This window comes from Gadus morhua, chromosome 18 (assembly GCF_902167405.1).
Source record: "Gadus morhua chromosome 18, gadMor3.0, whole genome shotgun sequence".
Lineage (NCBI taxonomy): Eukaryota > Metazoa > Chordata > Actinopteri > Gadiformes > Gadidae > Gadus > Gadus morhua.
Genome location: NC_044065.1, coordinates 5,249,299 through 5,270,766, shown reverse-complemented (window position 1 = coordinate 5,270,766; position 21,468 = coordinate 5,249,299). Strand labels below are relative to the sequence as shown.

Sequence of the window (21,468 nt, the reverse complement as noted above, 5' to 3'; positions counted from 1 at the left end):
AGTCAGAGCAGCGAGCTCTCCAGTCAGACAGGGAGCTGTCATGTGAGAGCTTCTCTCACTGGATAGCTCGCTTTCCTTTTATAGGCGACATTTTGTCAGTACACAAACAGAGTGAAAACTACCATTATGGACGCCGCTGCCTGCACACACACAGCCCTTACGAGAGTTAAAGGTGAAGCGATGCCGTCGACGTCTTTTAGCAGTCGTAGTTTGAGGGCGCGCGGCGGCTGGGCTGCACGGCGGCGGAGTTGTTTGGCTAAGTGTAGCTCGTCGTCTGGCGTAATGTTTCGGGGTCGGGGCCTTGGCCTTCAGCAGCCAATTCAGCGGCTCTTCCAGCTCCTGCCTCACACACGGAGCGCTAGCTAAATGGTGCTTACAGGGAGCAGAGGCAATCACACTGCTACACATTCCTAGAGAGACGGGGAGTGAGAGGATGAGGGTGAGAGAGTGTGCAGCAGCTGGTTCAGGGTGCCCATAGGGAGACCTCAACTCTGGGCCGGCCCTGTCCCTGCAGGAGGGTCACCCTGTCCCAGCAGGACGGTCTCGCTGTGGGGCCGCCTGATGCCTCTTTCCATCGGTTGTGGGGATTGTGTTTGTGTGTGGGTGTGCGTTTGTGTTTGTGTTGGGGTGATATGTGTGTGTGTGTGTGTGTTTCTGTGAGGGGGTGGGGGGAGAATTGTTTGTGTGCGGGTGTGTGTGAGGGTGAGGGGGTATAATTGATTGGGGGGGGGGTTGGGGCCTCTACGTGAGTCTACCTGCTGAGACGCAGAGCGATACATTGTAAACCGGTTTGACGTTGAGTACCTACCATTTCATTTTCTCCTTCTCCCCACTCCTTCCGGTATATTTATCATCCACTTATGTTTCAGGGGAGGAGCTAAAGGCTAGAGCCATTGTCATTCACTAGTTTAATCATTCGAATCTTCCCGATTTCCCCCACGAATTTTCTGCCTTCTCGTAATTGCGTTCCAGGCGGTGCTCGGTGAGCGCGCGCTGTCCAAGGTGCTGCTGCAGCAGCAGCGCGCGCGCGGCCCCGCCCATCCGCTCTTCCTCCCAAAAGCACGTGACGCTTCCTTTGCCGAGATTCGTGGAGAGCGAGCGCCACACCAGACTGCACCTTTTCCTCCTCCTCCAGTGGGGAGAGAGAGAGAGAGAGAGAGAGAGAGAGAGAGAGAGAGAGAGAGAGAGAGAGAGAGAGAGAGAGAGAGAGAGAGAGAGAGAGAGAGAGAGAGAGAGAGAGAGAGAGAGAGAGAGAGAGAGAGAGAGAGAGAGAGAGAGAGAGAGAGAGAGAGAGAGAGAGAGAGAGAGAGAGAGAGAGAGAGAGAGAGAGAGAAATCAACCGTAGCTCAGACGCGTGCAGCACCTTGTCGCCTGTAGGCGGGCTGTGATCCTCGTCCCTCTCCGGTACCGGTAACTGGTACAGCTCCTCGGATAAACCCGTAAACCGGCGCCGTTTCCACTACTCTTTCGACGGAGAGGAGAATTAACCGACGACTTTGGCGCCGTCGTGTGAGCGCGCGGGACGGACATCAGGTAGGGTGCCTCGAGCCTCGGGAAACCCACCTTTCTTACCCTCCGAAGTGCGAGGTTATAGTTTAAACAGTTATTCGGTAAATATCGTAATGTACCGTTAGAACCCCCGGTGTTAGGATGATGGTGTTGGTACGGTGGTTAAGATGCATATGTTGGGTCTCAGGTGAGGAGCCTGAAGGACTGAAACCAGTCCACCAGGCGTGTTGAAGAAGAAAACGATGGAGCGATGGCCTCGAATCTACAATCGATATTTAAACCGCATTAATTACGAAGAACGGGATTCTGGCGCCCGCGTTTCCCGTTTCCCCTCGCGCCGCGCATCGCTTTACTTCACGCGCTCAACGGCAATAACAAACTCTGCGCGCGTGATGGTGTGCGTCTGTGCGCGCGCGCGTTTGGGTTTGTGTGTATGTGCGCGCGTGTGTGTGTGTGTTAATGTGCGCGTGGTGTGTGTTTATGTGTGTGTGTTTGTGTGCGTGCGTGCGTGTATGTGTGATGGCGGTGCCGGGAGAATGGAAACGAGCTAATTCGATAAGCGGGTCGCATTCTAGTCATCTTCTTCCGCATCGGCGGTTTTGTGCCGCTCTCCAACCGTTTCTATCGGCTCGAGATTCCTCCCGTCCGTCTCCGGTTCCCAGTAACAAACGGAAGACCCCCATCCGTGTTTTAAAGCCTTAAAACGTCTCGCTGTCGTCAGGATGGGTTGATCAGCTCTGCGATCTATCGCGGTCCCCTGCGGCATAACTGAGGGGTCCCGACAGCGTAGACACTATGGTCGATGTCGTGGCGGTTTTTACGATAAAATGTGTTTGCTATCATTATTTTATTAAATAACTATGCGTGTATAATCTATGTATGTAGGCCTATCTCAATGTGTATAAGTGTCTGTGTGTGTGGTTGTGTGGGTTTGTGTGTGTGTGTGGTGTGGTTGTGTGTGTGTGTGTGTGTATGTGAGTGAGTTTTTGAGCACACATGCCTGTGCTGGTGGTGTCATGAATGATGGAGGATTCAGAGTGTGATAGCGGGTTGTGTGTGTACGTGTGTGTGTACGTGTGTGTGACCCTGGTTGATTGTGCTGTCTCTGTTCTCTCGGTAGGTCGCTGGAGAGAGTGATGACGCGGCAGTGAGAGGCACACACACACTCTTATATGCTCACGCGCACACACAAACGCACATTTACACATGCCCACACACACACACACACACACACACACAGACACACACACACAGTCTTAGCCTTGCCCTACTAAGACAAGTAGGAGGGGGGGGAACATTCTGCTATGACGCTGTCATTTTTCTCCATTACCGGTGTGTGAGCCACACAAACGCACACACAAACACATGCACAAAAACACACACAGGCACAAACACACACACACACTGCAGGGAGTTGCCTGCATGGGGGATAACGACCTAACTAGGGCACAAAGATGGAGTTCACATCCTGTTTGTCACATTCCTAACGCGCTGCACACACAAAACCCATGCGGCCCACACATGCGCACAAACGCACACACAAACGCACACACGGCGGTAATCTGACACCTCGGACGCCGCGGAGGATGAAGTGAAGGGAGGGGCTTCGGTAGCAGCACCCCACAGAGCAGAAGGACGCCAGCGCCCCCCCCAGAGCGACGCTACACCATGCGCCAAGGTCCCTGAAGAGAGCGGGACCACCCACCCCGCCCCCACCCACCCCCAGACCACCCCTGCACCCAAGGCCCCGGGCTCACCCTGGTCCGACTGACCGACCGCACCATCGGGGCGACCCAGACCCCCCCCCCCCAACTGCATGCTGGGAAGAGCCCTCGGGTCGGCACCATGAGCTGTAGGCCAGCAGCCACGCCCCAGCTCTAGCCAAGCGTCCCCCGCTGCACGGGAGCCCGGGCGTGTGTGCGTGTGTGTGTGTCCGTGTGCGTGTGTGTGTGTAGACGTGCGAGGAGGCGGTGTGTTTGGGCGCGCGGGGGCAGAGTGGGGCTACTTGGGCCAGTCCCCCCGGGGGGCGCTTACATGAGCGCGATGGCGGTGTGCGTGTGGGCGGCGGCCCCCTTGCTGTTCCTGGGCCTGTGCCTGTGCAGCGTGGGCGGCCAGGCCCAGGGCGAGGTGCTGGAGTTCGGGGGCGTGTCGGGCCAGTGGGGGCGCTTCCCCGTGTGGAACGCCTGCTGCGAGAGCGTCCTGAGCTTCAGCCTGCGGACTCACAGCCAGGAGGGGCTGCTGCTGTACCTGGACGACGAGGGCTTCTGCGACTTCCTGGAGCTGCTGCTGATGCACGGCCGCCTGCGCCTGCGCTTCTCCATCTTCTGCGCCGAGCCGGCCGAGCTGCAGACGGCGGCGGCGGTGAGCGACGGCCACTGGCACGCCGTGCGCGTCCGGCGGGACTGGCGGAACACGTCGCTGGAGGTGGACGGCCGGCTGGAGGGCTGGGCGGAGGTGAAGAGCAAGCGGAGGGACATGACGGTGTTCAGCCACACCTTCCTGGGCGGGGTGGCGCCCGAGCTGCACGCCTCGCCGCTGCGCCTCACCGCGCCCTCGGTGCGCGACCACCCGCCTTTCCGCGGCTGGGTCACGGGCGTGAGCGTCAACGGCACGCTGGCGGCGCTGGACGGCTCGGAGGGCGTGGCCGTGACGGCGGGCTGCGGGCCGGACCACCGCTGCCAGAACGGCGGCGTGTGCAGCGTGGTGGACGAGCGGACCGTCTGCGACTGCTCCGACACGGGTTACCAGGGCAACGACTGCAGCGAAGGTAAGGACCCAGAGTCCAACTGACCCCTCATTACATTCCGCCCCATCCCTCAAACTCTCGGTGGCCCTCGGAGGCGAACGCACACACACACACATAAACACACACACACACACACAAAAAGTCACACGCACAATCACAATTACCAATCACGCGCACGCACACACAATCTCACCACAGGCAGCACATCGGTTGCGGGGAACACATACCTCCAGATGTGTGCCTTCACAGTCCAGGTCACGGTCCTGACATCAGTTTGCCATCGCACCCCCTCTGGCCTCTAACGAGCGTGCTGCACATGCATACAGAACATGTTAAGTATTGATCCTCTGGCCGCTGCTGGTTGGTATTGATAAGATGGAGCCCCACAGCATCAACCCCCCCCCCCCCCCCCCCCCCCCCCCTGCTAGCTCTACCTGGGGCTGCTCGTGGAGGCCTTGTAACCGCCTGTTCCCAGTTGGGATGGGGAGGCAGGTGGTGGTGGTGGTGGTGGGGGGGGGTCTATAGTAGACGGTAGACCCTGGAAGGTGTGATCCAAATACCTGAGAGAGGCATAGCATTGTGTGTATGGCTGTACAGTAGAGAATCGCTACAGAGCCGGAATGGGTTCTCCGTCATTGGAAGCCTTTCATTAAAACCAAGCAGAGGGCGGGCAGTTGGTGGGGTGTCGCCTGACTGACACCCGGCTGGGCCAATGGAGCGACATTGATTCTGCACGGCCTTCATGGGTGCCGTACATAAGAGGCTGCAGTGTAGTGTGACCACATCAATCTATTGTCTGGCATTTATTTGATCTGGTCTGCGGCCTTCAAGGGTGTGTGTGTGTGTGTTTGTGTGTGTGCTTGTGTGTGTGTGGGTGTTCCAATTCTAAACCAGTCGATAATGTGATTTGATATATACACATGTGCTACTTAATGAAAATAGCTGCTTAATGGATATAGTTTACCTCCCATTCCTTTTAATTATTCCAAGGAAATTGGCCCAAATTAGCCGCTATCAGCTTAATATCGCGAGCAAACCCAATAAGCCTTCGGTCAATTCAAGTGCCGATGTGCAGCCCTCTGTAATTATGGTCACTGGGCAGGGGAATGAAACGCTTTCCTAATGAGTCCACTTTGCCTTGCAATGGGCCATACTGTCCATGCAATCATCTCTGCTTGCTGGTCGTTTCTGTTGACAAACTCACTTCAGTTCACTCCTCGGTCAGATCAAAGTTTATAAAAGCCTGGAGGCTTCACTATGGTTAGGTTAAGTGTAGATTTCTTTCTCAGTTAAAGACAGTCAGTCAAAGACAGTGTTTTCAGAGTTAAAGACAGTGTTTCAGTTGTGTGGTTGTACTATATATTGTTTATTGCCCTCCTTGTGACGTTTATCACCTGGGAGTGCAGTTGGGTGGTGTTGGCTTGATTTGGGTGGATTCGTGTAAATCAGGGCTCTGCATGAGGCCAAGCGACTACGGTGCCGTCATGCTCCGAGCCCCCCTGCCCATCTACCGCCTCCGTCGCCATGGGCAACTGGGGCAGCTGTTAGCCCGCCTACCCCCCCCCCCCCCCTTTTATGAAAATACCACATCTGTCGTTTGGCCCTTCTATACCAGATCTAAAGAGGGACAAAAAACAAGACAGAGCTTTGTGATATTATTATTCTTTTTAGGGGCATTGATATTTTGCGTCGCTCTTTCTGGCTTTAGAGTTTGGTGAGGTTGAGTCAGAGTCACAGGTGAGAGTCAGTCACAGCTGAGAGTCAGTCACAGGTGAGAGTCACAGATGAGAGTGACAGGTGAGAGTGACAGGTGAGAGTCACAGGTGAGAGTCACAGGTGAGAGTTACAGGTAAGAGTCAGTGACAAGTGAGTGTCAGTCACAGGTGAGAGTCAGTTACAGGTAAGAGACACAGGTGAGGGTCACAGGTGGGATAATGTTATCAGGTCTGTCCGTCAGCTTGAGAAAGAGGAGGGAGAGGCTCTCAGTACATATATGGATAAACATAATACACACACACACACACACACACACACACACACACACACACACACACACACACACACACACACACACACACACACACACACACACACACACACACACACACAGGCACACGCACACGCACACAGATGCAGATGAGCACACACATAATACATCACACGCATAAAGAGAGCAGAACCCGGCAGGATAATGAGGGGCTAACAGCGAGACCCCAATCCCACGCACCAACACATGTATGCGGCCACGCCCGTTTGCACACACACACACACACGCACACACACACACACACCCACACACACACACAGGACACTAACTCGCACACGGGGCCAGTGCCCGGGTCAGGCTCCAGCATTTAGCAGCAGCAGGGCCCTAGCGGCGTCCAGACAGAAACCAGGGCCCATTAGCGCGAAGCCTGCAACCGGTTGCACCACCTGCATTCTATTGGCCCTCCTTTATGTTTGCTGCTCGCGAGCGGCTACTCAGCCATCGCTAAGGAGCGGGCCGTGTACTCCAGAAGCCCAGCTCTGATTGGCCCCGCGTTTCCACGGAGGAGTGCTTCCGTTTCGAGTTGAGTGCGGCGACCATATCCCCCCCCCCATCCCCCCTCCTTTCCATCTTCTAGCCTTCTGCGACACGCCGGCCATTTCCATAAAATGGTTCCCCTCAGAGGGTTTTCTTGTTTTAAGAGGCTCCCAGTAAGTGTTCTGGCGGGGCTCCGCGTCGTGCGTTGGCGTCTTGGAATGGGAATTAGTTTCCGCTCGGTGGAGCGGGCGGCGGCGGCGGCAGCTTCCAGGCAACACATCAGATGAGTTGGTTCAGCCTCCGCGAGGAGGAGTCGGTTCAGAAACCTCCGCGGTTTTAATTACATTTTAAATGTAGCTCTTGAAAAGGCGTTCCGAGCCGAAGACGCGGATGGATTTCAATACACAACAATCAGGAATAACTTTGGCTGACATTTGAAAGGAACACAAATGAAAGCGATGGTGCCTCGCTGAGACGTAATCTAATTGTTTATCAGCCTGCCTCCCGGTTCCATTTCATTCTGAAGGAACCACAATGCACATGTTTGCTGCCCTATTGTTCTAGGAGTGTGGAATTACTTTGCCTGACAGTTGGAGTGTTTGCGAGTCCATAACACAACCGCAGGACTTTAATTAGACTAATAAAGTCAAACTAAATAACCAACTGAATATTAAGTGTGTTAGAAGCTAAAGCGCGTGGAGGCATATCAGAGGACGTCAGGCAGACGAGCTCCATGTAGTTTTTAGAAGGGACTCAATTGGTCGTTGTTCTTTGCGGTCTTCCAATCCGTTGATGTGGTGGAACAGGGTTGAATTATTATGATGCTTTGTGTCAACAAAGAGCAATTTTGTTGTCAGTGTGGCAGAGGACGTTGGGACCTATGGAAATGAAAAGATGCAGAGTATTGTCTTATGGGAGTTATTTTCAATTGCACAAAGCCATGCAGGAATGTGACGATTGTATCTCCTCGCCCAGTGCCAACGATGGAAACGAGCCTCTGTGATTGGCCGCGGGACCTCGCTTCCTTATGACAACACATCCAAAGGCACTCCCGCCATTTGCATTCTCCTTGTGTTTGTGTTATCCACAAAGCTTAGGAATCCATCGTTATACAATCCCCAAAGAATCCCCACCAACAAAGGGTAAATAAATACAATGTGAATGATTTAGATATTAGGATTAAATATTCTTTAAGAGATTTGAAGCATCCAACACAAATCATTCTAGTTTGGCTGAACAAATCCAACGAGTATTTTCTTAAATGGCCAGTTTTTATAAGTGGATTTAGAATACAGTACAGGAATCCGTCTGCTCAAGTCGGTGGAGAGGTGATGAAGCACATGATGAGGCTGTCAAGGTCTTTCTGCTTCTCATGCGACCTATTACAGAGTAGATTCCACCTGTCTGAGCCAGGGGGCTTAACAGGTAACTAGGAAACCAGGTGGACTGATGATGATCTCTACAGGGCCGTAGTAGCACCCCTCATTCACCTATTATGAACCCCTCATTCACCTAGTGGGAAGGGGACTTTGCTGTCCTGTAACGTAATGCAATGTAAAGTGACGTGTGTCCCTATAGGGCGAACACTCAACAAAAGAAATGCAGAGAGTACCTTGATTTTATATACGTCTGCATGTAGCATTCATCACACTCTTGAGAATCTCAAATTGACCTCCTAATACCTTGTCCCGGCTAAACCGAATCCCCACATTATTTTTTCATTGCTGAATTGATTTTCTTCAACCGAAAGCGTAAAAATCTCACGTCTCGTCTTTCAAAGCATCAAAAACATATTTGTTTTGGGCGAGGATGATTCCGCCCACACACAAACTGCAGCCCCCTTCTTTTGTTTTTAAAGAAAGACGCGGTCTATGGCTCTGGGCCCAGATATTTAATGCTAGAGCGATCGTGTCCTGCGTGCTGGTGGGGTGAACCTGGCTTGTTAGGCCTGGCCTAGCTCCTACTGTCCTGGAGGGCAGATAGCTGTTAGCATACTAATGGATCCACCTGTTCCCACCACATTACCCGCTAAAGGGCAGAGGCAAGAGACACTGTGCTGAGTGCACACAGACACACACACACACACACACACACACACACACACACACACACACACACACACACACACACACACACACACACACACACACACACACGCAAGGACACCGTCACACACACGAACGCACACACACACACACACACACGGATGTGCACACACGGACACAACCTGTCACGATATGATCACCGCCTGCATGTCTTGTTCCTGCATTGCTGTTCCATCCCTCCATGTTTACAGCTGTACCTAATCATCACTGTTACCGCCATAGTCCGTGTGTGTGTGTGCGTGTGTGTGAGAGAGAGGCAAGCCTGCAGTGTGCATGTATCTGTGTGGGTGCGAGGGCTGTGAATAAGGAGCAGTTGTGTGTGTGTGTGTCCGTGTGTGTGGCGTGTGCGTGTGCGTGTTGCATGCTACGTGTGAGTCTCTGGGGAGAGGAGCAGAAGCAGGTAAGTGGGGGGGGAACCGGCCCGTGAATCCGGACTGCAGGTAGGATCGAACGCACTGCCCCCCCGCCCCACCTCTACCCTCTGTGTCAACATTATTGTGTGTGTTTGTGTGTGCGCGCGTGCGTGCGTATGTGTGCCTGTGTGGATGCGTGTGTGTCTCAGAGAGCGACATTGTTTGTGTACTATGAGGGAGAGAGAATGTGTGCGTGTGTGTGTGTGTGTTTGTGAAATTTGAAATTGTGTTTGTGCTTTTGTGAGAGTGAGAGATTGTCTGTGTGTGTGTCAGAGAAGGTGATTGTGAGAGAGACTGTGTGTGTGTGTGCGTGTGTGTGTGTGTGAGAGATTGTGTGTGTTTGTGTGTGCGTGTGTGAAAATGAGAAATTGAGTGTGAGAGCGAACGTCCTTGTGGATCCTGTTGCCCACCGGTGCAGCATGGTACCCTTCATGGCGTCTGCGTGGGTTTGCATGTGTGTTTCTAACGACGGCAGCGCAGGAGGATGTGCATGTGAGTAGCCATGGTAACCCGAGGCGGGTGAGCATGCATGTTAATGAATGTCTGTCTCTCTCTCTCCTCGCCCGGCCACGACGCCTTCCAGAACATGGCTACACTCCAGGTGGGTTGCCCATTCTCTCTCTCTCTCTCTCTCTCTCTCTCTCTCTCTCTCTCTCTCTCTCTCTCTCTCTCTCTCTCTCTCTCTCTCTCTCTCTCTCTCTCTCTCTCTCTCTCTCTCTCTCTCTCTCTGTGTCTCTGTCTCTGTCTCTCTCTCTCTCTCTCTCTCTCTTTCGCTCTCGCTCTCTTTCACTCGTTCTCTCTGTCTCTCTTTCTCGCTCTTTCTCGCTCTCACTCTCTCTCTCTCCCCCTCTCTCCCTCGTGCTCTCTCTATCTTCTCTGCATATCTATTACCTGCTTCTAATTTCGATGTCTGCGGGTGCGCATATTACTGTGTTAATGTGAGAGACAGCCAGGGTAGATCAGAGTCTGTACTATCAGTCGGCTCCGCGTGCAGCGAGCGCCGTGGTTGGTTGCTGAGAGCTGGTAAGTATTGCGTTCACCAGTAATATCACGGTGAGTGTTAAAGTGGCTGCTGCCTCAAGGTTAGACAGACAGGGAAGCCAGCCGGTGCAGAGGTGTAGGTGTGTGTGTGTGAGAGGATGGGTACACAGTATTTGTGTACATATGCACTAGGATCACTGCCTGGGATGAGAGAGTGCCTTCAAAGTGAGTTTCGACAGAATCGCTCCGTAACATGAAAGACACGGCACATACGCGGACGCACGCAAACATGCACGCACACACACGTATGCACACACACATGCTCAACCACGCACACACACATACATGCACAAACAATGATTCATTAGCCTTCAGCAATAATAATAAAAAAAGGCAAAACCAACCCACACACTTGCACACACACACACAGCCTACTACGTACCAGCCCAGCCGTACGTTTGCACACAAAGACATTTCTCCCATGAGCCTTTGCTGTGCTGACTGTGCTCTTGTCTTCTTTTAAGGTCTGGCACACCTGATGATCGGCGACCAAGGTATGACCTCTTACCTCACTTCCTGTTGTCCTCTGCTCTACCATCATGCCCCCCCATCCCCCCTTCTTCACCTTTGACCCCAGCCCCCCCCACACACACACATACACACACACGCACACGCACCCACACACGCACCCCCGACCTGCGACCCTCCCCTTCATCATGTCATGGCTCAGGAGGAAGTTGTCTCTAGGATGTGATCCAAGGTCAGTCTGGTTAAGTTCATCTTCTGTGGTGCAGAGCGAGCAAAGTGCTAAATATCCACCCAAAAAATAAAACTAAGATGGCGTGCCTGTGGACGCAGGTCGGTGTTCGGCAACGTTAGGCCAGCTCATCTTAGGTCTCCTGTTTAGACGCAGATCTTAGAGCCCAGATCAACTTCCCCTAGGATGTGTGCCTCATCGCTATTGGCTGGCTGCTGCAGGGGGGAAGGGAGGGGGGGGGGGGGGGGGGGGGGGCTACTGGCTGGCTGTAGGACATGTGGAGGGGGTGGGTGGGGGGGGGGAGTGGAGTGTATGGCGTTGACTACTGGCTGAGTCTGACCCACCCCCAGCAATGGGCTGGAGGGGCGGGGGGGGCAGTGGACCTTACAGGGCTTGCTTTGCCGACCCTTGGAAATTTAAAGATACAGTAGGTGTGTGTGTGTGTGTGTGTGTGTGTGTGTGTGTGTGTGTGTGTGTGTGTGTGTGTGTGTGTGTGTGTGTGTGTGTGTGTGTGTGTGTGTGTGTGTTTGTGTGATGGCTAAGCAACCGCATCCACGGTTGGGTCGGTGTCGATGCGGTCCTTTCCTTTCTCACATCATCCTCATCTCCCCCCCCCTCACGGCGTGTGTCTGTGTGTGTGTTTGCCATGTGCCGGTGGTCGGGTTAGAAGCAGTGACCGGGCCCCCCCCCCCCCCCCCCCGCCCCCCTCCTTATCACCTCCACACTCTGAGTAATTCATCTCCAAGCTGCTCCTCTGGCTCCCCTCATGCCTCCGCTCCTCCACTGCCATTGGCTCCCACCTCGGACTCCATCCGTCTGCCAGGTCGCCGGCCGTTCCCAGCACAGATGTGTAAAGGCAGTCTTTGAACACCCCCCCCCCCAGCATCCCCGGCCCCAGCTCCCAGCTCACTGCCGCTTCCAAACATCGCATGACAGCAAACACAGAAAAGAGCTCCCGTCTCTCCGAGATCAAATGTACCGGCAGCGTGTCGATCGCGGACACCGCTCACCATGTCGTCTACCTGTCTTTTCTCTGTCCCTCTCCTTTCCATCTTCTCTCTCTCTCTCTCTGTCCCGGCCCTCTGAACGTAGGGAAGAACAAAGGTACTGAACTCTTCCTCTGTACTGTGTGATCGGTGGGCTGCATCCATGTTGCTGTTGTTTTTACTTTTGAATGGCGTTGAAGCGCTTCTGAATACGTCCAGTAATGCATACCCTCATAGCTGTCCTAAGCTGGCTCAGCAGGTACCCCTTCCGCCGTCCAAACCGGTGTGTTTGATGGGATAAGGTAAGCAGTCAATGCATGGTTGTTTTGTGTGTGCACGTGTGCGCGCGCGTGTGTGCGCGTACTCGCGTGCATGCACGTGCGTGAATGACAACCCCGGCTCCCGGCTTTTCTGGCGCCCTTGGAAATCTGAAGGTAGGTGTCGCTCGACTTGATTGGCTCCGCATGACGCTGATGAATTCACTGATTGGCCGACGCCAAGACAGACCTGATGACCGCTGGCCCATTGTGTCCTGTGATTGGTAGAGGGGAAGGATGGACGTCCTCTGTGGAGAAGCACACAATGGAAATGTTCCTTCTAGTGCGAGGCCGTGAATAGGGCCCGAATACCGCCTCATTCCTGCGAGATGCGTCTACTCAGGGCAGGGGGACGATTCAATCCGAGTAACGGCCGCTGTTATCAAGTGAAGTTCCCCCGATGCTCTCCGTCGTGGAATCACGATGAGGTGGTCATGAATCTTCAATTGCATCTTCGTCCATTCTCACATCCCAGACGTGTGCACATCCCAGACGCCTTCTGTGGAGCTTTCAGTAGTGCCGCTCGATGTGCTTGATTTATTCAGGGCGACGCCCCCACACCCTCACAGCCGCCTGGCTCGGCCTGCCATTGGCCGAGCTCAGAGCCCTGATGATTCAGATTGCATTCTTTGTGCTTCGTCTGCTGAAGTATCTATCAAAAAGGGTACATAAAAGCCTGTCGATCTGTATGTATGTGTTTTTGTGTGTGTGTGTCTGTGTGTGTGTGTGTGTGTGTGTGTGTGTGTGTGTGTGTTTGAACTACACACCCAGATGTAAAAGCTGTCAAATGGTGCAAATGAAGCCGAAACCACGTTAGCTGAGAGCAGAGAGGCCTTTTGAGAAGCCGGCGAAGCTGGAATGAGTTCCTTTGAGGGGTTGGAGAGGGTGAAGGGTGACAGAGAAAGATATTGTGTGTTAGTGTGTGTGTGTTTGAGTGTGTGTGTGTGTGTGTGTATGTGTGTGTGAATGCGTGCTTGAATAACATAAAAAAAGACATCTGTGGTAAAAAGGGGAAAAATATCTAGGAAAAGGGAGGGCGAGGGCGAGGGAGAGGGAGACAGATGGAGAGGGAGAGGGAGAGAGACAGGGAGAGGGAGAGAGACAGGGAGAGGGAGAGAGACAGGGAGAGGGAGAGAGACAGGGAGAGGGAGAGATGGAGGGAGACGGAGAGAGAGAGACAGAGGGAGAGAGAGACAGAGGGGAGGGAGAGGGAGAGAGACAGGGAGAGGGAGAGAGACAGAGGGGAGGGAGAGGGAGACAGACAGACAGGGAGGGAGAGTGAGAGAGAGACAGGGGGAGGGAGACAGGGAGAGAGAGAGAGAGAGAGAGAGAGAGAGAGGGAGAGAGAGAGAGAGAGGGGGAGAGAGACAGGGAGGGAGAGAGACATGGAGGGAGAGGGAGATGTAGAGTCAGGGACCTATTGGAGTTGTCTCGTGTGACAGAGCAGACTCTGTGAACCTCTAAGGGAACGGCCGGGCTCCGGACTGCACGTCCTCTCCTATTCTCCAGAAGGTTCCTCCAGAAGGTTCCTCCAGAAGGTTCCTAGAAGGTTCCACCTGAAGGTTCCTCCAGAAGGTTCCTCCAGAAGGTTTGTCCAAAAGGTTCCTCCAAAAGGTTCCTCTAGAAGGCTCTTCCAGAAGTTTCCTCTAGAGGGTTCTTCCAGAAGGTTCCTAGAAGGTTCCTCCAGTAGGTTCCTCCAGAAGGTTCCACCTGAAGGTTCCTCAGGTTGTTCCTCCAGAAGGTTCCTCCCCCTACGCACCCCCACCTAACCTCCAACCTCCGAAAACGAGACTCATTACTGTGTGCGTGTGTATGTGCCTGCGGTGTCTGTGTGGTGTTTTTGTCTGTGGCGTGTGCGTGTGTTTGTGACTGTGGTGTGTGTGTGTGTGTGTGTTTTGAGGCAGCTGAGGATAATCAGGAGGAGCTATATGAATGGCAAAGAAGAGAGAGAGAAGACGAGGCCAAATTGGATTTCCAGAGGCGTCTTCGGGGTCGCAGCAAGAGGCAGAGATTTATTTCAGACTGTTACTTTGAGGAGTATTGAGGAGCAGTAATCTGGATGAAGAATGTGCTTAGGGGGCGTTTGTAGCGGATCCTTCTCTGAGGTCTGTCCGGTCAATTGGACGACCGACTGTAAAGAGTTCTCCATGCATTAGCATGAGAAGATCCTCCATAGGACTTAGAGAGATCTTTATCTCTGTGTCGTCCTAATTGGTGTTTGGGTTTTCTCGTTTAATTGGCTGTTTGCGTTTCTGTCTATTTTTTGGTGTAATTTACGTCCGTGGAGGCGAGGCTGTCTGGGGTGGCTGGCTGTTTGAGTCGGCTCTGTTATTAAAATATCAATTCAGCAATCTCAGCTGGGTGCTTACTCTGCTTTCATTGGCCTTTATGCTGCCAGACAGACAGAAACACGCAGACAGACAGAAACGTGACAGACATACATATACATAAATACACAGAAACACACATGCATCACACACACACACACACACACACACACACACACACACACACACACACACACACACACACACACACACACACACACACACACACACACACACACACACACACACACACACATACACACAAACTCAATAACCTTTATAGAAGGCCCACTGAGTAGGTGAGCAAGTGTGTGTTCAGTGTAAATATGCATGAGTAAAACTGCACAGATTCCTTACGGTCAGCGGAGGAACGCAGGGTAGAGGGTGTGTGTGTTTGTGTGTGTGTCGGTCCGTGTGTGTGTGCGTGTGCTGGTCTGTGTGTGTGTATGTGTTTCTAAGCAGGAGTTGGATTGTGACTCATTACCCATGACTCATAAAGCGTCTGCGATTAATGCAGTCCATTTTAACACGCTCACACACTTCCTATAGTGGCGGGAGCGGACAGTTCACACGTTCCCCCTCGGGGTCAGACCTAACGGCTCAGAACGTCATCCCAATGAAAGAGGGAAGCATACGGAGCCGGAGTGCGAGAATCTCCCTCCACTCTGCGTCTCTCCGGTGGTCAGCGCCTCCCTGCCACCACTGGCTGTGCGGTGCTTTTCCACGTTGTAACGCACCGGTTCAGACCCTCCAATGCGCTCGGCCTGGTGTGTCTCCACAAACGTCTTCCCTCACTGCCTCCCTTTCATCTGGGCTTTTCCCTGCTCCTTCTCTCACCGTCTCTAAAACACTGTCTTATATATCATTTATATCTCTCCCCAAATGATCGCTTCTATATTTCTCTCAAGCTCCCCATCGATCGTCCCTCCTCCCCCCCCCTCCTCCTCTCGTCTGTTCCTCCCTCCTCCCCCCTCCTTCTCCCTTTGTCTCTGAAACGCCCTCTGTCTCATATATCACGTCACAGATTCTCTCCTCCTCTCTATTTCCTTCCCTCTCGCCATCCATCATTCCTTCCCTCCAACTCTTCCTCTGTCCTTCCCTCTCCTCCCTCTCCTTCTCTCACTGTCTCTGAAACACACTGTCTGGTGTATCTCGGCACACATCCTCTCTTTGTCTCTCTATTTCATTCCATCCGATGGAATGATCCTTCCTCCCTTACCGCCCTTCCTTCAGTCCTCCTCGCTGTCTCCTTCCCTCGTCGTCTGGGAAACACACTCTGTCTTAAGCATCCCTTCACCATTGATCTGCTCTCTGTATCTCCTGCCACTTCCCCATCCATCTCTCCCTCCCTCTCTCCATCATCCTCTCCTCCTCTCCTCTCCCCCTCTCCTCCTCTCCTCTCCTCCTCTCCTCCTCTCCTCTCCTCCTCTCCTCCTCTCCTCCTCTCTTCTCCTCCTCTCCTCCCTCCTGTGAGCTGTTCCCCTCAACAGCCGTCCCTCCCTCTCTCCATCATTCTCTCCTCCTCTCCTCTCCCCCTCTCCTCCTCTCCTCCTCTCTTCTCCTCCTCCTTCCTGTGTTCTGTTCCCCTCTGCGTCCCTCCGTCCCCTCTGTGTCTGACACACGTCTCCACGCACGCATGTGATGACACGCCGCCCCCCTTGCGGCGCCGTGCGGGCCCGGGGCCAGATGCCAAGGCATTAGGAAGGCCGTCTGGAGCCTCAGCAGCGGGTACATCGCGTCCCCCTGCGCCTCCTCCCTCAGCTCCCCCTATAGATATAGATATATAGGTATAGAGGCAGAGAGGCACTTGAATGTACCTAGAGACGGTTGAGAGGGAGAGGGATGTTTTAGAGTAGGAATAGACTTCTGGCAACAGGACGGCGATTCCTTCTCCAGGAAGCCTTGGAACAAAACAACCGAGAAAAAGATGTCTACATTTTAGCGAACGTTCTTTGAAGGTCTGACTGCGACTGTCTTCGTCAGAACAGTTTGTGCCTGGATGACTTAGCCCCAGGTTCTATTCTCCAAGATTACAATTTCCAATGCCTGTTATACGATGCGACACTAGAAATACAGAACAGTTGTTCTCCTCAACTAGTAGCATACTTTAATGATGGAGACGGGGAAGAACCTTAGTAGAATATTCAACTCCATGCAGATCTTTCCTGATGGGCTGTAGCCAGGGTTTAAAATTAATCTTTGAATAATCGTTAGATTGTCCAATGATCACAATGCAAATAGGTGGTTTGAACAGTTTGCAAAGTTTTGATGAAATGGCACGGCAGGATTAGCGCTGTTCACCTGAGGAGAAATCACAGCTTCGGTTGGTAACGGATCTCAGATGATCCCAGAACAACATGGCAACATTGAACACAATCACTACAGGTTATTATTATTATGTAGAGCTTTTCGGTATGTTTTGGCCTCGTTTAAACATTGAAGTAGCTGCTAGAGACATTTTTCTTTAATCATTAAAACCTTTCTTTATAACCTCCCCGCTAGCCGTTACTTCTTATTTCTACGGCTACATCTGACGAGTGAGGGTGCCTACATGGAAACTAAACCCTAGAACCCTAGAACCCTAGAACATTCAGTAAATATTATCAGTAGAACCATCAGTTTGTGTAAGTCTGTGTCTGTCGGTCTTGCTGATGCTCTCACTGGACAGCAGGTGTCAAAGTGCAGCCGAAGTACTTTAATAATGCTCACTTACCGAAATACACAACTAACATTGGATCATTTGGTCATCCAATGTTTGGCCGTTCTGATGATCGCTAGCGTTACCGAAAGCACATATCCTTAGCATCTAGTCTGGCCCGCCTAATTATTCATAGGCTTTAAAGAAAGTATAAAATGTTCCTGTTTTTAAAAACAACAAAAAAAATAAGCTTTTGAAAACTGAATGGAGATTAAATTACCTTCCTAAAAAACTAATATTTGAATATTTATTCTCAGCACTAATGTGTTTGAATAGGTCGCTATAGGTCGTGGGTCTCCAGTAAAGCTTATTCTTTACGTGATAATGCGTTTTATTAGAGGTGGACCGACCAATTAAGCTTTCATTCAAGCTGATAGTCTCCTGAATGATTGGTCCATCAATCATTCAGCTTCTTTATTTCTAGATTCTTGTCATCGTTTTTCCACTATAGTTATGGGAACAACATAAAGAATGCCATGTCTTGTATATTATATTGATATTGAATGCTACTAGTATATTTGTGATTGCCTTAATATACTCAAGGCATCAAACGTGGTGTTTATGTTATGGCTCTTCCGTTTAGTTGCACATCATCAGTCATTGTAACCACTCCAAGAGAGTATATCTTTAAATCACAATAGACCATCTCCTTATGCAGTGGAGCCGCAGCGAGGTTTAAAAGTTAAAGTTAGCTCACACTGGGGAAAAACAAGCCATTCATCAAACTTTATCTTTGGAGAGCTTGGAGAGATACTCTCATTCTGCAGACGTTTCCAATCACAGCGGCGAAATTCAATCTGCGGCTCTTTGTGATTCGGCGAGAAAGGATGTATTTAAGTACATTTATCACAAGTGTAGTACTACAGTCTGCTGGCGGAAGACGTGCTGCGTGCAGATTCGTGTTTTAACCCTCATCTCGAAACTTGAAAACATGCGCAAATAGGAAATATGCGATCTCATGTTGAACGTGATTCACGTGGTTCAGTCCATTCATCGCCCTCTCTTTGTCGTAACAGTTTCTGTCTCACGAATGAACACTGTGTGTGCTACTTTCTTTGTCGAGAGGTTGAGAACGCGCTGAATACGGCGTTGCTTGCCCCTGTGATCTCTGAACGAGCGTAGCTTAGTGGCTATAGCGCTTTTCCCGCCGCGACGCCCCCCCCCCCTTCTGACAGCTGATGCAAAGAGACGTATTCACGACACCAGACGCTTTCACGCCAAAACTCTCTCACGGCCGTCAAATTGGCGCAGAGAAAGCACTGCCGAGGGCTATTCCCTCCCGTTCGCGCCCTAAAAACGCATATACAGCACGTAGCACCCCACACAGGCACACGCACTCACACACGCCCACGCATGCACGCATACACGTACACCCGCTCACACACACATACACACACACAAGCACTCACACACACGCACGTTTACACACACACACGCAAGCACACAGACACGCACAGTACACACGTACACACACGTACACACGCACAAATACACACACACACACACACACACACACACACACACACACACACACACACACACACACACACACACACTTGACAAATTTGACCATTCCCCATGTAATTAGCACGGGGGCAAATTTGTACGAAAAAAATAATGATAACAATGTGGAGAGAAGAATGTGTAAATTGTCAGAAGGTGCGTACTCAAAGGAGACAGAGTAACGCCTAGGCTCTCTGTCTGTCAGGGGCGGCCTGTCAGCCTGTCTGCCAGCTGGGAGGGGTGGACGGCTGGGTGGGAGGGTGGGGGGAGACACAGAGATGGGGAAGGGGGGGGGGGGGGGGGGGAGAGAAGGCTCTGCGGGGATGTTTATGAGAAGAGAGGGAGGAAAATAAAGGGGGTGGACAACCGCTGCAGAGGTGTGAAATGCGATGGCGAGGGGAGATATGGGCGTGGGGGGGAGGAGGGCGGGGAGGGGTGGGGGAGGAAGGAGGAGGAACAGGGAAGGTCGACGACAGAGGAGGAGGAAGGAGACACTGGGAGAGATAAGAGAGCGGGTTTGTCATCACGCAGGGTTGGAGGGGGGGGGGGGCTTTGCTCTCATTACAAATCACATCACACCTCCGCTCCTTCCATCACCACACCCTCTCTCTCTCTCTCCCCCCCTTTCACTCTGTCTCTCTCACTCCCTCTCTCTCTCCCTTTCCCTCTTCTCTCTCTTTCTCGCTCTCCCGCTTCTCCCTCTCTCTCTCCGTCTCTCTCTCTCTCTCTCTCTCTCTCTCTCTCTCTCCGTCTCTCTCTCTCTCTCTCTCTCTCTCTCTCTCTCTCTCTCTCTCACCCTCTCTCTCTCTCCATCTCTCCGTCTCTCTCTTTCTCCCTTTCCCTCTCTCACTCCCTCTCTCCCTCCCTCGCCCTCCCCCTTTCTCCCTCTCTCTCTCTTTCTCTTAAGCAGTCTGCTTATCATGAACCTTGGTAAAAAAGAAAGTTATTTTCTGGCCTTTTTTTGTGACTCCCTAAAGTTGGGGGGGGGGGGGGGGGCTGGGTGACAGATCACTCCCGGACCCCATCTGGCACTGGAAAAATATTTTCTTTGCTGTTTTTAGCTGTATGCCAAAAAACAAGCATACACACAGACACACACACACACACACACACACATGCACACACATGCACACACATGCACTAACAATCACATGCAGAGAGCTCAGCACATGCGCTAACGAAAAAAAGACCCACACACCCACACACACATATCAACATGTGTGTACACACACATGCACTAACAATCACATGCAGAGAGCTCAGCATGTGCTACTAACACATACACCCACACACACATAAACACACACACACACACACACACATACGGCGCAGATCACAGTAATCCAAATGCATTCATGCCGTCAGAGACACGAGTCTCAACAGTCATCTATTGTATCGGTTTGGCGTAACTAGGACATATGAAATGGCCACAACATTCATTACCCGACCCATTATGGGCCGTTTACGACCAGGGGAAGGAGTTTATGATCTGGGCTCTCGCCAGAGAACGGGCCTTATAAAAGAGCCTCATTAGGAACGTATGGCTTTGCTTCTGTGTGTTTTCATGTTCCTTTGAGAGGCACGTATGTGTTTGTGTAGGTCATCCCTTTGTAAGTATGTGTGTGTGTGTACGTCAATCTCTTTATGTATGTGTGTGTGTGTGTCGATTTCTTTATATATATATATGTATATATATATATATATATGTGTGTTTGTGTGTGTGTCGATCTCTTTATGTATGTGTGTACGTGTCATCCCTTTATGTATGTGTATGTGTGTATATATCAATCTCTTTATGTATGTGTTGTGTGCGAGTCATCTCTTCATGTATGTGTGTGTGTGTGTGTGTGTATGTCAGGCTCTTTATGTATGTGTGCATATCAATCCCTTTATGTATGTGTTTGTGTGTGCATATCAATCTCTTTATGTATGTGTTTAAGTGTGCATGTCATCGCTTTAAGTATGTGTATGTCAATCTATTTATGTATTTGCTTGTGTGTATGCAGTACCATATCGCTGTTTACTATCCTCGTCGAGAGGATAAGATTGTGAATGTGTTTGTGTGTGTGTGAGTGTGTGTACTTGCATGCTTCTATGCGCGGTTGTGTGTGTGTGTGTGTGTGTGTGTGTGTGTGTGTGTGTGTGTGTGTATGTGTATGTGTATGTGCGCCCGTGTGTGTGTGTGTGTGTATGCAGCAGGGATGAAAATGACTCCGATCATATCAGGCTTAAGACAAATAGGCTGCTCAGCCCGCAGACATTGTCATGGAAACAAGACGGTTTCCCTGGGTACCGGAGAGAAGGCCAGACCCGGGCGAGCTACAGAGAGGAAGAGAGCAAGGGGGGGAGAGAGAGATGGAGAGAGAGCGAGAGGGAGAGATGAACAAAGTTAGGGCTAGGGGGTGGGGAGGAGTTACAAGGTTGGAACACGACATCATTAAGGCTGGTGTTCATCTTCCTCTAATTTGCTCTGACGTGACGCCATCGTTCCGGCCCTGAAATAGAATTCTCCATCGGGAGAAAAACGTTACCACGCTCGCCCGGCCCCCTAATGAAATTTTTTGAGTCCTGATATCAAAAGCCATCAGGTTCTACCTGTGCA

At 51.7% G+C, this 21,468-nt stretch overlaps 1 protein-coding gene across 14 annotated transcripts in view; it reads left to right on the top strand.

The window, feature by feature from the left end:
• Window positions 1–1,250: 1,250 nt before the first annotated feature.
• The window catches only part of LOC115531652 (neurexin-1a), a 36,851-nt gene continuing 16,633 nt past the window's right edge, over window positions 1,251–21,468 (top strand). For 4 of the 14 annotated variants that reach the window (XM_030341016.1, XM_030341020.1, XM_030341019.1 and 1 more), the window contains exons 1-5: window positions 1,251–1,533; window positions 2,630–4,276; window positions 9,881–9,898; window positions 10,803–10,832; window positions 12,128–12,139. In XM_030341016.1, the coding sequence (XP_030196876.1) occupies window positions 3,544–4,276; window positions 9,881–9,898; window positions 10,803–10,832; window positions 12,128–12,139 (793 nt within the window). In that variant the 5' untranslated portion in view covers window positions 1,251–1,533; window positions 2,630–3,543. The remainder of the gene's footprint in view (window positions 1,534–2,629; window positions 4,277–9,880; window positions 9,899–10,802; window positions 10,833–12,127; window positions 12,140–21,468) is intronic. The other 10 variants (XM_030341021.1, XM_030341025.1, XM_030341024.1 and 7 more) reach the window with 4 other exon arrangements.